At 51.8% G+C, this 15,056-nt stretch overlaps 1 protein-coding gene across 3 annotated transcripts in view; it reads right to left on the bottom strand.

Annotated features, from left to right (window-relative positions):
- Positions 1–15,056, bottom strand: part of KIRREL3 (kirre like nephrin family adhesion molecule 3) — a 342,462-nt gene that overhangs the window by 49,351 nt on the left and 278,055 nt on the right. For all 3 annotated transcript variants that reach the window (XM_037409940.1, XM_037409941.1, XM_037409942.1), the window contains 3 exons: positions 9,733–9,890; positions 5,869–6,019; positions 335–440 (listed from right to left, as the gene is read on the bottom strand). In XM_037409940.1, coding sequence (XP_037265837.1) covers positions 335–440; positions 5,869–6,019; positions 9,733–9,890 — 415 coding nt within the window. The remainder of the gene's footprint in view (positions 1–334; positions 441–5,868; positions 6,020–9,732; positions 9,891–15,056) is intronic.

Raw genomic sequence — 15,056 nt, 5'->3', positions numbered from 1 at the left:
CATCATCAAGGCAAGAGCAGCATCAGGGAGCCGTTGGAGCGGGGATGCCGGGAAGAGCATCGCGCCGCAGCAGGGCTCTACTGCTCCGCGGGGAGCGGGGGCCCTGCCTGGCTCCAGCCATCGCTCCCCCTGGCCGGAGGATGGCAGAGGCCATGGGGATGAGCTAGAACCACCCCCCAGCAGGGATTAACACGGGAGCAAATGAACAGCCGCCAGAACCCACCGCCAGAACAACCAGGTGCTCTTGGGTGACCTGGAGGAAATGGCTGGGAGCGGTGGGGACCGTGAGGAGCCCTGAGCGGAGGGCTGGGGGGGAGCTGAGGGTCACCCTTACCTGTACTGGGTGACGGCAGGGTTGGCCTTGGCGGAGCAGTGGAACTTCACAGTGTTATCCTCCAGGACCGGCTGCGGCTCCACGGACAAGTTTACCAGGGGTGGATCTGCAAAGAGACAGAGACAGGGCAATGAGCGACCCACGGACACAGCACAGCATCCCCTTGCCGGGCTTCTGAGCTGTAAAAAAGCTCAGAAGCTTGCTTTTCCCCCCCCCCCCCCCCCCCCCCCCCCCAAAAGAGCAAAATTCAGCTGTAAGAAAACAAGGCAAAGGGGCTGAGACTCCTTGATGCCATGATAGAATATTTGGGGCTTTGTAGGACAGGCTCATGTCACGCGTACCGCGCTCGTTTTGCAGGGCTTGAGTAAATAAGACAGAAAGGGGAGCCGCACACAGCGTTCGCTGCAGGATTTCACTTCAAAAATGTTAACGCCGGCTCTGATTCCCGTTTAAGGAAATAAACTTGCCTGCTTTGCTGGGTAATGATGATCTTTTGTCTATCTGCTAACTTGAAAGTGGCATTTCTGCTCTTTCATCAGCCTAATCATCTCTGCCAAATCCTTATTGGTGTCACAGGCCTTTCGGTTCTTCCAGCTGGTGCTCAGTTTCTCTTCTTCTTTTTACATGATAAGCATCTAAATGCTTTAGCAGCAAACAAAATTTAGGAGAGAACTGATGAAAGCAAGCGAGAAAAGGGTGCAATGTTTAGATGAGGAATAAGAATATTCAGAGTTGGTTTAATTTTTCATGAGGTCTGAGACCTCCAGCTTCAGGTTTGAAGGATGGAACCTCATTTGAGGGAAAATGCAGGAAGAAATGGCCTGGTGGAGAGGTTTTCTAGGTGCCTGAAGAACCAGCTGTCCCACTGCAGACTGCGTTGGGGCTGTGGAGAGGAGCCGAGGGCAGCTCATCCATCCAGCTGAGGGGGTCTCCTGCCCTTCAGGTGGGAGTCTGACGCAGCACGTGCAAAAATACATCCGAAACCAGGACATGTTACGCGTTCACCCATACCTGCTGCCTCTTTCCTCCTCCTAAATATCTCAGCAACATCCTTCCCAGCTGGGAAATGGGGAAAGGCTGCAGCTGAGCAGCCACCCTCCCGCTCAGTGCCCAAGCAGATGGAAGGGTGAAGCTGCTGGGTGCCCACCAGCCCAGGGGACCTCCCTGAGCATCCTGCGCGGGTGGGCACCCGGGATTCACGCTGGGATGCTGTGAAGCCACGGCTCTAACGCAAGCCCAAGGAGCGTCGTTGTGTTTAATGGAGATGAAAGCTTCTCTTCTGGCTTCTCCCTCCACCACACATGAGTCTGGGTCCTGCTGGAGAGACCTGCTGGAGAGAGGGTGTGGGCTTGAGGGTATGGGCTCCGAGTGGATATACGGATGCGAGACCAGCTCGCCTGCCACCTCTCCCCTGGGTACCACTTTGCAGGGTGAAACCTCACCAGGATGAGGAGCTGAGGAGGAAAAAGTGATGCTGCCTGCAAAGGCATGGGAAGGGTGGGCAGGGGCAGAGCTGCAGGGGATGAGAGGAAAGCAGAAAGCCCGTCGGCGTGCCGAGGGAGCACGACAGCATCCAACGCAACCCTGTGTGACTCCAGCCTGTCCCTCCCCGCTGGGTGCGGGATGGGTTGGGATCATCCGTGCATGGGGAGCCTTGGAGGTGGCCTGGGCGGTGACCTTGGCCGGGTGGCAGCCTGGACGAGACGGGATGGGGCAAGGCAGTGGGCTGCCTCCTCCTCCACCACGTCCCCACCTCATCACACCCGGTGGCATTTACCCAGCCTGAGCCCCGCTTTGTTGCGAGCAAAGCCACCTGCCTTCTTGATGGGAAATTATGACGGGGAAATTATAGGTATTTTCAATTTACCCTAATTTCATTTTAAAATGTGCAATTCAAATGACAATAAAGATGGGCGCAGTTGGGAATATAAATGAGCTTCCCTCACCTAACAGCCCAGAGATATATAGTGGGCTCCTAATTCATTTGCAGGCATCCTGACACTTCCCTATTGTTATACAACAACAGCTAATCACCTTCCTTTGTTAAGTATGAATCACACTTCTCTTTAGTAGCTTTCCCATTGTTTGATGGTTTAGTAGCTGTGCCTACGATTTACAGAGGAGCCTCTTTGTATTAAAAGGAGCCCAGTTCCCTCCTGCACTCAAAATAAAAAAAAAATAAAAAAAAAAAAAAAAAAGAGAGATTAAAAAAGAAGAAGAATAAAAAAAAAGAAAAAAGAGCAAAGGAAATGAATTAAAGTCTTTGATCTTGCCTTTCACAAATGGGATTGGGCTTTCTAATATTGTGGTAGCTTCACAGTGAGGCGGTGAGTGCTGCGAATAGTGTGGGTTTGTGTTTTGGGGTATTTTAAGGGGGGGGAAAAAAAAAAAAAAAAAAAAAAAGGAGACACAAATTGTAACTCGTCAGAATGTAATTCCACTCGGTTACAATTATAATTCCTGCCTGGCTTCTTGTAATTAATTTGAACGATGGAACCAGATAGAGCCAGCCTACAGGCGGCTGGGAGGAGAGCGTGCATGCAAATGCTCGCACGCCCAGGTACCGCGCATCCCTGCATCCCTGCTCGCACTGGGGGACCAGCATCGCTCCTCGAAGCCAGTGAGGCAACCTGAGCAACCCCTCCAATCCCGCTATTTTAAATTATCCCCTGGGAAATGATGGCCGGGGTCATGGGCTGAGCTCCGCGGGTGGCAGGCACCGTGCTGGCTCTCACACTGCCAGGTGCCGAGCCCTCTCGGCGCTCCTCTCGCCTCCGGACCCCCAAACAAGCCCCCCTCCAGCCTCCACCCCAAATCCAAAAGCATCCTGTGGGCTGAATGAGGAGAAAGGAGGAGATGGAAGCAGGTTAAGATGCTTCTTCAGCTCTGGGCTTTCACGTTCCTCAGTGGGAAGCACAAAAGGGAATTAAACACTCTGGTGCTACACGGATAAACGCAGCAGGAGACCCTCACCACCCCGCTCCACACACCTCCACTTTCCTCCTCCTCCTGCAAAAACACACAGATGCAGTCAAATCCCTTCTTGCCATGGAAAAAAAATAAAAAAAAAGAGGTGTAAAAATGAGCAACTGCACATGTGTGTTGCAGAGGCTCGGAGCAAATGGCTCTGGATAAGCAATAACCCTGCTCCTCCCCAGCCCGGCACGCTGGATGTGCATTGCCACAGAGCCACTGGGCTCTGGCAGTATAAATAGTTTATGGTATATCAAACTATTAAACATGATTTTAATCCCACTTGTGATGTTCGGCGCATAACTCGCAGGAGGGTGACTTTGATGTGGCTGGTGGAACGGAAATCACATTGAACAGATGTTCCAGCTGGAGTCGCTTAGTGTTTCCATTACAGATCCTGCTTTGGTTTGTTTTTTTTTTTTTTTTTTAATTTAGTTCCTTCCCCCCCCCCCCCCCCTTTTTTTTTTTTTCCCCAAGGGGAGGGTTTTATGACTCAGCTATTTCATTGCTGCTAAGATGGTCAGGCAGTGCCGGCGGGAGACTGATGGGAGCCAAACTTCAGCTCTGCATCAGCTGAAAGAGGATGCTCTTTCCCACCACACACATACAGCCTGCACAGGAAAGAATCCCCACCCTGGCGTTTCTTTGCTGCCTGTGAGCATTTTTGATGTTCTTTTGAGTGGCAAAAGAAAACGAATGCAGGAGGAGTGATTTACCAGGCTGGCTGCTTCCTGGGAGGGATTATTTTTGGTTCCCTGGGATTATTTTGCAAGGCCGTCTCTTTCAAACCGTGCAGCTGGGCGATGTTTGCTACGGTGTGAACAGCGGAGGTGGAGATGCGCCGGCTCCAGGGTGGGATGCAGCAGGTTGTGCCAGGCTGGGCAAAGCTCACCAGCCAGCAACTGCTGCCTCTGTCCTTATTCTTGCAGAAACCACTTTTTTTTTTTTTTTTTTCTTCCCCAAGATGCTGCTTCTGTGCTAGATGTTAGAAGAAGACCCACGGGAAGGGCCTCCCTTCATCGCTGGGGTGATGCAGAAGGGTACCCAGCCTACTTGCTTTTGCCCAGGACAGCTCCTCCAGAGAAACAAGTGGCCCAGATCATTTGTTTTCTTAAGAAAAGTACTTTCAGCTCTTCACAAAGTGAAAGCAGCCAGTTGCCAGGTTGGGAGTGAAACCCAACGGGCTGGGCAGCAGCTAGAGCAGCTCTTGTATCCCGGATGAAGCCCACCCCACCGCAGGCTGGTGAATCCATCTGGGTATTTTCCTATCCCTCCATCACCCATCCAGCACAGGGAAATTGATATCCTCATTAGACCCCATTAAGAACAGCATATTTTTAATAGCTGGATCGGATATTATTGTTATTATTACTTTCACAGCATGGAGTATTTAATGGCTCGGAGTGGAAATTGGTGTTCTTTATTGGGTCTTTCTCTTTCCAAAGCAGATTCCACCAGGCTCAGGGATTCAGCTCACGTCTCCTGCCCCACACTGTACAGCGCAGCGTAATGATGTCTCCGGCTTGGCGTTGCTTGTGAGAATGTGTGCGCGTCTTCAGCTATTGTAACTGTTTGCCGGCTGTGAAATAACCCATGCTATTATCTCATTTTATCTGGCCGGTTCTGTCAGGACATGCTATCCAGCGACCCAAGAGCCTGTTAATCTTCCTGCAGCAAAAGCTGGAAGTCTTAAATGGTGAATTTTCTGCTGTGCTCGAGTTTGTTCAGCCAGTTTTAATTGGACTCTGGAAAGCAGCTGGCATGCTAATATTGAACACCCTGCATTTGCAAATTGTTGGTAAATACAGCTGCAGGAATTGTGTGTGCAAATGAAGGGAGGTCTGGAGGGAGGTCAGGATGAGCCTGAGAGCAACAGCTATTGCAGAGGAGGAGGAGGAGGGAAGAGATCTGTGAAACGTGAATTTTTGAGGAAGGAAGATTTTGCTTCACAGATTTACAGTAAAGGGTAAATGATATGGCTCTCAACACACACCTGCCCCCATCAGATGGTGATTGACGCTAGCTGTATTTCACGGGAGAGAGACTTCCCACCGATTAGGTGTCTAACACGCTATCTTGGTGGAGAACAATACAAAAAACTTACTGTCAAACAGCCTGTAAGGCTGGAAACAAGCCGTTTTGTACCAGAAATCTTAATGGGCCTTATCTCTGCTACTGGCCATGTCCAGAGATGCTGCTTGCTCAGCCAGATCCATCTGGGATCCATCCCTGCTCCAGGGACCCTGCAGCTGGGCCACGTGTTATGCCCACTGGCCACCTGGAGCACGGCAGCTGGGGCTGCTTTGGCTCAAAACCACGGACACAGGACACAAGAGCTGGTAAGCCGCCTGTCCCTGTGGATGTTCCCGTCTGTCTGGTGCCCTGGGGAGGTCACCTCTGTCTCTGACTTCACTGTATCAATGTACCAGTAAATCCCAGTAAACAGAAACCCCCACATCCCAGCATCCCGCTCCTGACTGCAGTCCGAGCCACGCCAGCAGCGATGGAGAGGGCTGGGGTCACACAGTACCCAGAGGTAGCTCCGCCGGCCGGGTACTCACGTTGGATATCAATGGTGACAGAGGTCTCCTTCCCACTGGGAATGGCTTTGTTGGTGGCGCGGCAGACGATGCTCTCCCCGTTCTCAATGTCGGAGGGGGCGATGAAAAGGGTGCTCATGATGCTCTCCCTCTTGCCGTCACGGAGAAGAGTCTGTGGGGTGGGAAACAGGGATGAGAAAAGGCAGTTTCCTACAGGAGAGGGGCCCCTTTCCCTGGCCAGGAGTCACGCCAGGCTCTGCACACACGCAGCTACCCCTCACTCACGCAGTTCCACAGCCAAGCAGCGCTCCCTGCAATTGTAACAATTATTATTGTCCCTTTTTTTTTTTTTTTTTTCTCCCTGCAAAAATAACAATTCCCTTCTCCAGCTGGAATCTGCCTAGAAGCCTTAGGGGAATAGCCCCGACAAATTTCACTGCACTTCCCTGGGAATTGGGCACTTAACTCCCATCCGCTTCCCTCCAGCCCTGCTGTGCCTAGACCTGGGAATTGCAGCTCCAGGGAGATACAGGGCACCCACCGTCCCAGGGAAGAGGGACAGGCGGAGCAAGCGGCTTCTGGAATCTGCTGTCCCCTTCTGCACCTACACCAGGCGAGCGCAAAAAGCCGCCCGGGCCACTTCACGTAGCAATGAGTGGTGATGCCGGCTGCCAGCAGCACGGGACTGATCCCGGCCATGGGTCCCTGGCTGCTGGGCAGTGGTCCAGCCCAGCCCGTGGTAAATCATCACCACTCTGGCTCGCCTCATGCTGGTGATCACTGTGATGGGGACCTGAGGGTGATGGAGATCCCAAACCTCGCTCCTGGTACAGCGGTGGTTAACCGGCTCTATCTGCTCAGCCTTGGCACCTTGTTTCTTCTGTGGATTTATCTGACTGATTTCCAGCTGTGGGGCCCTGCCATGCCTTTATCAGTGCTGCCTTATCAAACTCATAATCCTCCTGCACTTTCTTACAGACCATGGTCATGTCACCCTTAGCCCTGCCTTTGGTACACTAAACCCAGCAAGCCCTCGGAGGCTCTCGAGGTGTCGCACCGTTTTCAACCTTTTAATCATTCTCTGGGCTTTCCTCTGACCTCTCTCCCCTTTATCAACACCCTCCGGGAACCAGAAAGGCCAGAAACAGCTTTTCCCAACCGTTGATAACAGCGATAAATATCTATGGATACACCCATCCCGTAACTACGGATTTCAGACCTCGCCAGGTGGTTTTTCTCTCCAAGTCTGTATCCTTCACATTTCCTCCTCACAATGCAAAGCAAGTGCTTTATTGAATTAAGAACATGTGGCAGGAAGACTAATGCTCTCGCCACCTGGGCTCACGGTGACAGTGCTCACGCGTACGGGCTTGTGCCTCTCAGGCATGCTCGACCAGGAACGATGCTCAGAAATTGTCATCACCATCAGCCCAGAAGCTGGGGAGAAGCAGGAACGAGACGCCTTTATTAGTGATTGTCAGGGCCCGACTGCACCAGCAGGACTTAATTTCCCTGACAAACCTCACCCCGGGACTCTGCCCAAGGGCTCTCCATCCATAGGTCCAGAAGCTGTATTTAAGCTCTGGCTCCAGCTCCAGCTCTGCTTTAGGTGGGGTGATGTGGGCTGGATTTCCTGGCTTGACTTCAGAGCTGCCTCATTGCTGTAGATGTTCTGGAGCTTTCTGTGCTGTGGGTGACCCTTCTCCAACCACCAAACCTGCTCGGCTCCTCTCATGCTGTGCGCTTGGAGCTAAGGATGCTGCCCTGTGCTTGCTTTATTGTCACCCTGTGCACCCTTCCCCTGCAGAACAGCACCACTTTTGGTGCTGAGGAGGTGCTGAGCCCTCAGTCTGCACAGGACCTTTCCCCCACAGTGCTCCTGAGCTTTGGGTTTGCTCCAAACCCTGAAACCCTGCAGGATCCTGCTATGGCTATAGGGACCACGGTAGGTATGGGGGGGGGTGGTGGTGGTGGTCAGTCAGTTGTGGCTATTCTGTACTGCCTGGCTGTGATTGCGGGGTGGGGGCGGGGAGGGGGGGGGTGGGGGGGCTGCATGTTAATCACTTGGTGGATTGGGAATTCAGAGAAACAAAGAAATTACCACTCAATAGAAATGGTTTTAGGCAATCAGTTACCTGAACAGGGTTTGTTTCTTGGTTGACTGGAATATCTGGCTCAAATGAGATCTGGGTTGAAGGCGCTTCAAAAAAGAAAGTTTTTTCAGCTCCCCCCCAAATCAAAACCTCCTGTTCCAAAAATACCCCAAACTGTTAGCTCTTCTGAAGGCTGTTTGTGGGTTGTTTTTTTTTTGTTTTTTTTTTTTTTTTTTTTTTTTTTTTTTTTTAGAGGACAAGGTTAAGGCAGCCACAAAAATGATCCAACTGGGGGTTCCTGCGTGTGTGGGGGCTGCGGTGCTTCAGGTGGCAAGTGCTGGCTGCCCACCCCCGGAGCATCGCTTTGCCCTGCTTGTGGCAGGGATGCGCTTGTGGAAGAGGTCTCACGGAAAGCTCCAGTAAATCAGGAGGAACTGAGGTTCAGCCTCAGAAATGGAGGTTCTCCTGACTCTAGGAGGAGGGGAAGATGCTTCCTCCATGCAGAACAGGACTCCCCATCCCTGACAGCTGCTTAAAATGCCATGGAAATCTCTGTACTGCATGGAGATGGAGCTGCATCCACGGAAGTTTTTTTTTTTTTGTTGGAAATATTTGAAAGAAAAAGAAAGGAGGGGCGTGCTTCCCTGTTTGCTCCCCACTACTTGTGGGTCTGAAAGGGAAAGGGCTTAAATGTTGGCTCCCCAGGGCCAGGTCTGAGCGGTCTGCAGTGGAGGGGGAGGTTTGGGGTGAGCAGAGTAAGTTATAAACATCTGCATGTCAATGGCCTCGATTTTAATTAATTCCGCTTGATTTGAGAGAGGGACAGGTCAGTTCTCGCTGGTTTTAATTAGCGCTGCCTCTTGCGGTGCATGCGGGGAGACGGGGCAATTTCTGAGGAAGAAGCTCCGCTTTGGCTGGGATAACCCGTGTGCTCTGCAGAGCGATGGGGAGGAGGAGGAGGAGGAGGGGGAGGAAGATGATGGTTTGGCTCCTCTGCTTTTTCGAGCAGATCGGGATGTTGCTGGAACAAGGCTGGATGGAGGCTTCACAGTGGTGGCAGAGGGTGAAATGTTTATTAAAAGATCTTCAGGAGCTTGAGAGCCTTTGACTCCAGACTTTGAAGTTTGCTTGCATTACAAATGGCTGCAAACTGACCCATTTTATGTCTCAAATTTGGTTCTTTAGAAATTTTCATTAGAAATGTCAAGTGTTACTGAGTCTTTAGCACTTACCAGACATCAGGCATCTATAAACAGGAGAACGTGTGCGTACCCATTCTGAGTACGCCGCTGATTGCTTTGATGTTTTCCTTTATGACCCAATAAAAAGCTTTCCATTTAAATTAAAAAATACCAACAGCCCTGACAATTTTTGATGAAAAATTGCAGCTAGAGGAGGGGACTTATGTCACTGCAACCGCATTTCGATCCAGAGCTTCTGCTACAGCCAAGGCCAGGTCAGTGCTGGCTCTGTGGTGCTGTCACCACACCCAGGTGGTATTTTTGGGGGGAGAAGTGGCAAAAGCTGTGAGAGGGGGACAAAAAACCAGCCGAATTCTGAGCAAAGCCCATTTTGGTGACTGTGTTTCTCACTCCCTCCTGACCGCTTTCCTCCCAGCCTCTCCATCGGGAAGGCTGTGTGGGGTGATGCAGGGTGAAAGCCTCAGCTCTGCAGAACTCAAGGTGCTGCCCCAGATGTTTTGGGGCTGTGTGAAGAGTGGTGTCAGGGCTGGGATGCTTTTCTGAAGCAAGGGAAGGGCACAGCCTTTGTCCCCAGCCCCATCCTGCCTCACCTTGGAGTAGGTGGCTCCGTTGATGACTTCTCCTTTCCGCATCCAGATGATGGAGGCTGCTGGCTTGGCATTGTCTGCGTGGCAGGTCAAGTTGAGGGGGTCTCCTGCTCTTAGGCTGATGATGGGCCCCCCCATAATGACAGGATCATCAGGAGGAACTGCAAGGAAACGGCAGAGAGGAGACAATGTCACTTGCTAGCCTTAAACCAACCTTCCTGGAGTTACCTGTGGGGTCTGGGCTGCCAGGACGGGGCTGTGACCCCTCAAAGCTCTGCGGCCGGCTTTGATGGGGCTGTGGCAGCGCTCAAACCCATCTGACCATGGTACAGCCGGCTGGCTTTTTGCTGCTTGCATGAAAGCTGTGCCCCAGGTGCTGGACGACAGCAGCACAAACTGGCTGAAGTTCTAGAGGGGGACACCAGCCTGAGCTTCGCAGCAATAGGAAGGCTCGAGCCCATGGTAGAGAAAACCACCAAGAGCTACTAAATATTCAGAAATACCTTTGGCTTAGGATGTCCCTGAGCTGCCAACTGTAGGAGGATGGTGAGTATGTGAAGGAATTATCCCTGCTGCTCTGGTCCTCCCCAGGTGACTATAGGTGGCTGCTGCTGGATGCAGGGTATGGGGCTGGGGGGGCTTTGGTTTGACCCACGTTCTGATTACAACTGGGAAGGCAGGTGAGGGTGATGCCCAGTGGAAGGGTGGGGAGCTGGGTTTGGACTGTTACCTATTGCACTCGGGTGGGGGGGGAACAGCTTATTATGGGCATCAGGAGCGGGGTTTGCAGAGGCTTGCATTTGAAGAGGGCTCCCTTGCCGGCCCTCTGGCGTGGGGGGCTGGAGGAACCTCTGAGCACTGCCTTGCTCTGCTTTGATTTCCCCGTTGCTTTCACTCATCCTCTGTGCTGCTGTCTCGCCGCACAAAAGGTTGCGAAACTCCTCTGGTTCGGCCAGACTTCCTTGTGCCACGGCGAGTCTTTTAAGCGTCTCCCTCTGTGAAAGCAGATTTTGCCAGGGGTGTCAAGGGAGACGTTTAAGATCTCAACCTGCCTTTGAAACCACCTCCGCCTGACAGCCCGTGTGAGGCTGCATCCTTATTACAGGCTGTGGCTTTGCTGGTATCACACAGCCCCTGGGCATCCCCGTTTTTTGTGCTGGGAAGCACGTCATGCCAAAGACAAGGAGGGATGGAAGCAGACGATGAGGGGCACCTGAGCATCACCTCCTCTTTTGTGACTTGCTCTCGAAGTCTGGCATCTCTAAACACCCCCAGCACGGTAAGAGGTGGGAAATTCGGCTGGGGAGAGGGACTGACCTTTCATCCTACAGAGGGGACCTTTTATCTCCACTGCCCGTGTCGGCTCTGCTCTAAGCAAGACCTGCTCTGAAGATGGAGAGGTCCGAACAGCTGTGTGACTAGCTCATCCCAACCAGGTCCTTTGGGAAATCAAATGCTGGCCTTGCTACAGATAGACGTGCTGCCCACCCATCTCATGGCCTGTTTCAGGACCTCTAGGGACCAATGTAACATCGGGGAAACCAGCAGAAATGTAGAAGACTCCACGGAAAGGCATCCCTGCTGCAGCCCCAGCTGCCCAAGCAGAGGAGCTCACACCAGCAAAGGCTGCAGGAAGAAACTGGTGCTTCACCCAGTTCAGAAGCAGGTGGCAAAACCTCCTACCCTTCAGCATCCTCAGCGAGGGGACACAGCTGGGGGAAACCTGCCAATTTTCCACCAAAGCGGAGCTGCTTTTGTTACACACCCCCCCTCCCCGAGGCGGCTGGCACCGGGCTGAGCCACGCAGAGCGAATGTCAAAGTTGGCCAAAGACCGCTCTGCAACCCCCGAGCGTGCCTCTGCTCCTGCTCCCGACCTGCCCCGGTGTTTTAGCTGGCCGAGAAATATTGAAAAAACTCCTCGCTGGCTCCTCCAGCGCTGGGCTGAATTCGGGAGATGGAAAGGGATTATGTTCCCTGACAATTCAAAGGTGGCTGCTCGCATCAGCACAGGATTTGTAGGCAAGGCAGATGTGCTGGTTGCACACAACACTGGTCACACACACATCTGCCAAACGCTGTGAGTAATGGGATTTTTCAGCTCAGTGGGTGGAACCCAGGGACTGGGGAAAAAAAGCTTTTCTACATGGATCCAAAATGTACTTTTTTTTTTTTTTTTTTTTTTTTCCCCCGGCTACAAGAATGAAAAAAGAAGTTAAAATCTGTGGTTTGGGTTAGTTGAAATCTGTCAGCCCCTGAAATATGAAAATGTGGAAAATGCTGCTCCATTTTGATGCTATTAAGGAAGTATTTCTTTTCACTTTCAAAAGAGAACAGACCCCTCTTCACTGGATGGGTTTATACTGTTTTTAAAATACACCCAGTATTTTTCAATAGGTTCCCCCCCCCCGCCCCGAAGCTATTAACTGAATTTGACCTCAGCTTGTAAAACATTGGAAACATATCTTGTGGAGCAGGGAAAAAACGAACCCACAAGCCCTTCTCTGAAGAGCATCTTGGAATTAAATGGAGGGACTGTTTAATATTCCTGACTGATGCCTTGTAAATGGCTGGTCCCACTGATGGCTGAAGACTTTTTTTTTTTCTTTTTTTTTGCAGCCACTGGCTTAACATCACCCCCTCAAAGCGGTTCAGCCTGTCTCTTAGCTGCCTGTGAAACCTAGGGGATGTCATGGGACAGGGGATAACCTAATGCAGGCAAACACGGAGCCACTTGTCTTCCCTGTGCCAGAAATCCTTGTTTTCTAACCTACTGTTTTGCTCCTGTTTTCTCCTCTATCAGATCAGCAGCAAGATGTGGGGAGCTGCTAAAGGAGAGGAGGAGGAGAGGGTACGGGTCCTGATTACATCTTCCCAAGTAAGTGGTTACCATCCCCCAGTTATTCCCATAGCCATGAACTGGTAATGGTCTCCAGGCTCACTGACGGGGGGGATCTGGCTGGGAGGAGAGGGTCTGATGGATGGGAAGTGGTGATGAATCAACTGCAAAATGAAGGATGGATGCATTCCTTCCCCATTCAAACTCCAGCCTGGGAAAGGAGGAGGAGGAGGAGGAGGAAGGGAAGAATGAAGGATAAAAAGTGGAGAAAGAAGAAGGAAGGGAAAGCACGAAGCCAGCAGCACACAGCTGTGATCTGTTATTCATCCCTGTGCTCCCAGGATTGGTTACTGATAGAAGGCACCACTACAGGATCCGGCCTCCTAATTTTTAATCATGTAGATGCAGAAGTGCTAGCCTTTCTGATTAACACAGGGATATAAATAGGAAGGGTTGTTTGGGGTTGGGGTGGGTGGTTTATTCCTGAGAGCAAAGAAAATGGAATTAACCTTTACGTGCCTGGAAGGTTTAGAAAGAGAACGGACGAGAAGGGATCCATGATGGCTCAAGCCCACAAGAATATGAACAAGCCGGAGGGATGGATGACACGTAGCTGCTTATGGAGTGGGAGCTGAGGCAGATTATCCCCAGATGGACATTGCACTGAGACCTGCTGAGGCGGGAGGTGCAATGCCCCAGTAGAAGGTCTCCCGGTCCTCCCAGTGCACCCACAACCTCAGCTAGAGAACTGTTCTTCACCGCGGACAAACTTTGCAAAGAAAGGATGACAAGCTGACCCCCATCAAACCCCTGATGTACTGTCAAAACAGGGCTGGCTGACTATTTTAAAACCAGCCTTGGCCAGGCATCCATCTGCTCTCCATAGCTGTGGGCTGCTTGGGTGAGGCAGGACAGCTCGGGGTCTCTGCTCCCTGCCCTTTGGAGCAAGCATGTTTTATAGCACATCAGCATAAAGAAATACAAATAAACGAGCGGTGCTCTTGGGCTGTGCATTCAGCAACTTCTTAAATTAGTTGGCTAGTTAAGAGGCTTTCCTGCCTACAGACCCACCCTGTAAGATTTCACTGTATGATTAATCAATGAGGCCACGCAGAATTATTTAGTGCTGAGCTAATACCCCAGGCTAACACTGCAGCCTTGGCTAAGAAATAACAGAGATGCCTCTAAACGCTCCCGGCAGCTGGACAGTGTTGTGGTGAGCAGACAGAGCCTCAATTATTAGCAGTATGTATTGAGAGAACAGGATCCTCCAGGCAGGAGAGAGCTCCTGGAAGTGGAGAAAGCAAAAAGCCCTCCAGCCACCACTACTTCTTCCTAATTAAGGCTGACTGCCTTTTTTTTTTGTTTGTTTTTTTTAATTATTATTTTATTATTGTTGTGGCTGGTACCTCCTTGCTGCTGGGTTTGTGTAACCAATCTCCTCTTCTTGGGCTGGTGTTAAAGAGATTCAACCCCAAATGCTCGCCGGTGGGGACGGGCCACCCAGCTGCTGGGCTGGAGAGGCAGATGCTGAGCAGCCCCTGAGGATGCTCGGAGCCGTGTATCTGCCAGAAGCATGCAGCCGACGTCAGACCCGGCACAAGTGTCCCCCTGAGGAATGAGATCCCTTGGAGAAGGCGTTGCTGATGCCTTGGTCACCTTCCCTATGGGGTCTGTGGCACTTGAGGCTCTGAGCTCATCTGGCCTGTGTCTTAAGCAACAGTGACTAGAAGATGCTCTTGGTGATCGCAATGTGCTACAAACCATTGGAAGGCGCTTCCTAGCCCTGAAGCAGTGAGTCTAAGTGTAGACCAGAAGCATCCCCAGCCCTCCACCGCGGTTTGCTCACAGTATTTGGTGGGCCAGTTGCCTTCCAGCGAGCTGGCACTGGGTGAGAACGCCAGGCCCCATGGAGATGACAAAGCCAAGTGCAACCAAGGGTATGTTTACTCCTGTATTTTGTCCCTGCAGTAAGGAAAGCACGGGGAGCCCCAGGGAGACAGCCTGGAGGGATTCAGCTGGCTGAGCTGACCCTCTCGTGCAGCCAGGGTGGATCTGGAAGCTTTGCTCTGGTGCAGCAAAGTGTTTGTGTATTCAGAGTCGCGTCGCAGGCTTGTCAAAGAGGCATGTTTGCTTCTTGTAGACAAGTCAAGCTTATGAGGGCATCACAGTACACTTGCTCTGGGTGACTGTAGCCAGGCACTGCCCTGATCTGCATACAGCTGCCTGCTGTGCGGAAGCTTTTGCAATAAAAACCCCTGCAAAGAGCGTTCTCCTTTGCAAATCCAGTCCCTGCTGCATGCTGGGGCGCCCCGAGTCCAGGTTTGCTGGCTGGTAAGGTGCTTGTGGAAGAGGCAGGATCCAACCTGCAGCCTCTGCGGTCTCCTCAACTTCCCAGGAAGATCCTGCCCTCCGAAAAGGAGCAGCCACTTGCCCTCTGCAAGTGGTCACCGCAGCAAGACCAGTGGGACGCGACTTTGACAATAAGCT

The sequence above is a fragment of the Falco rusticolus genome, chromosome 16 (genome assembly GCF_015220075.1).
Source record: "Falco rusticolus isolate bFalRus1 chromosome 16, bFalRus1.pri, whole genome shotgun sequence".
NCBI classification, from domain to species: domain Eukaryota; kingdom Metazoa; phylum Chordata; class Aves; order Falconiformes; family Falconidae; genus Falco; species Falco rusticolus.
The sequence above is the reverse complement of the archived record's forward strand: the minus strand, read 5'-3'. Positions and strand labels throughout refer to the sequence as shown.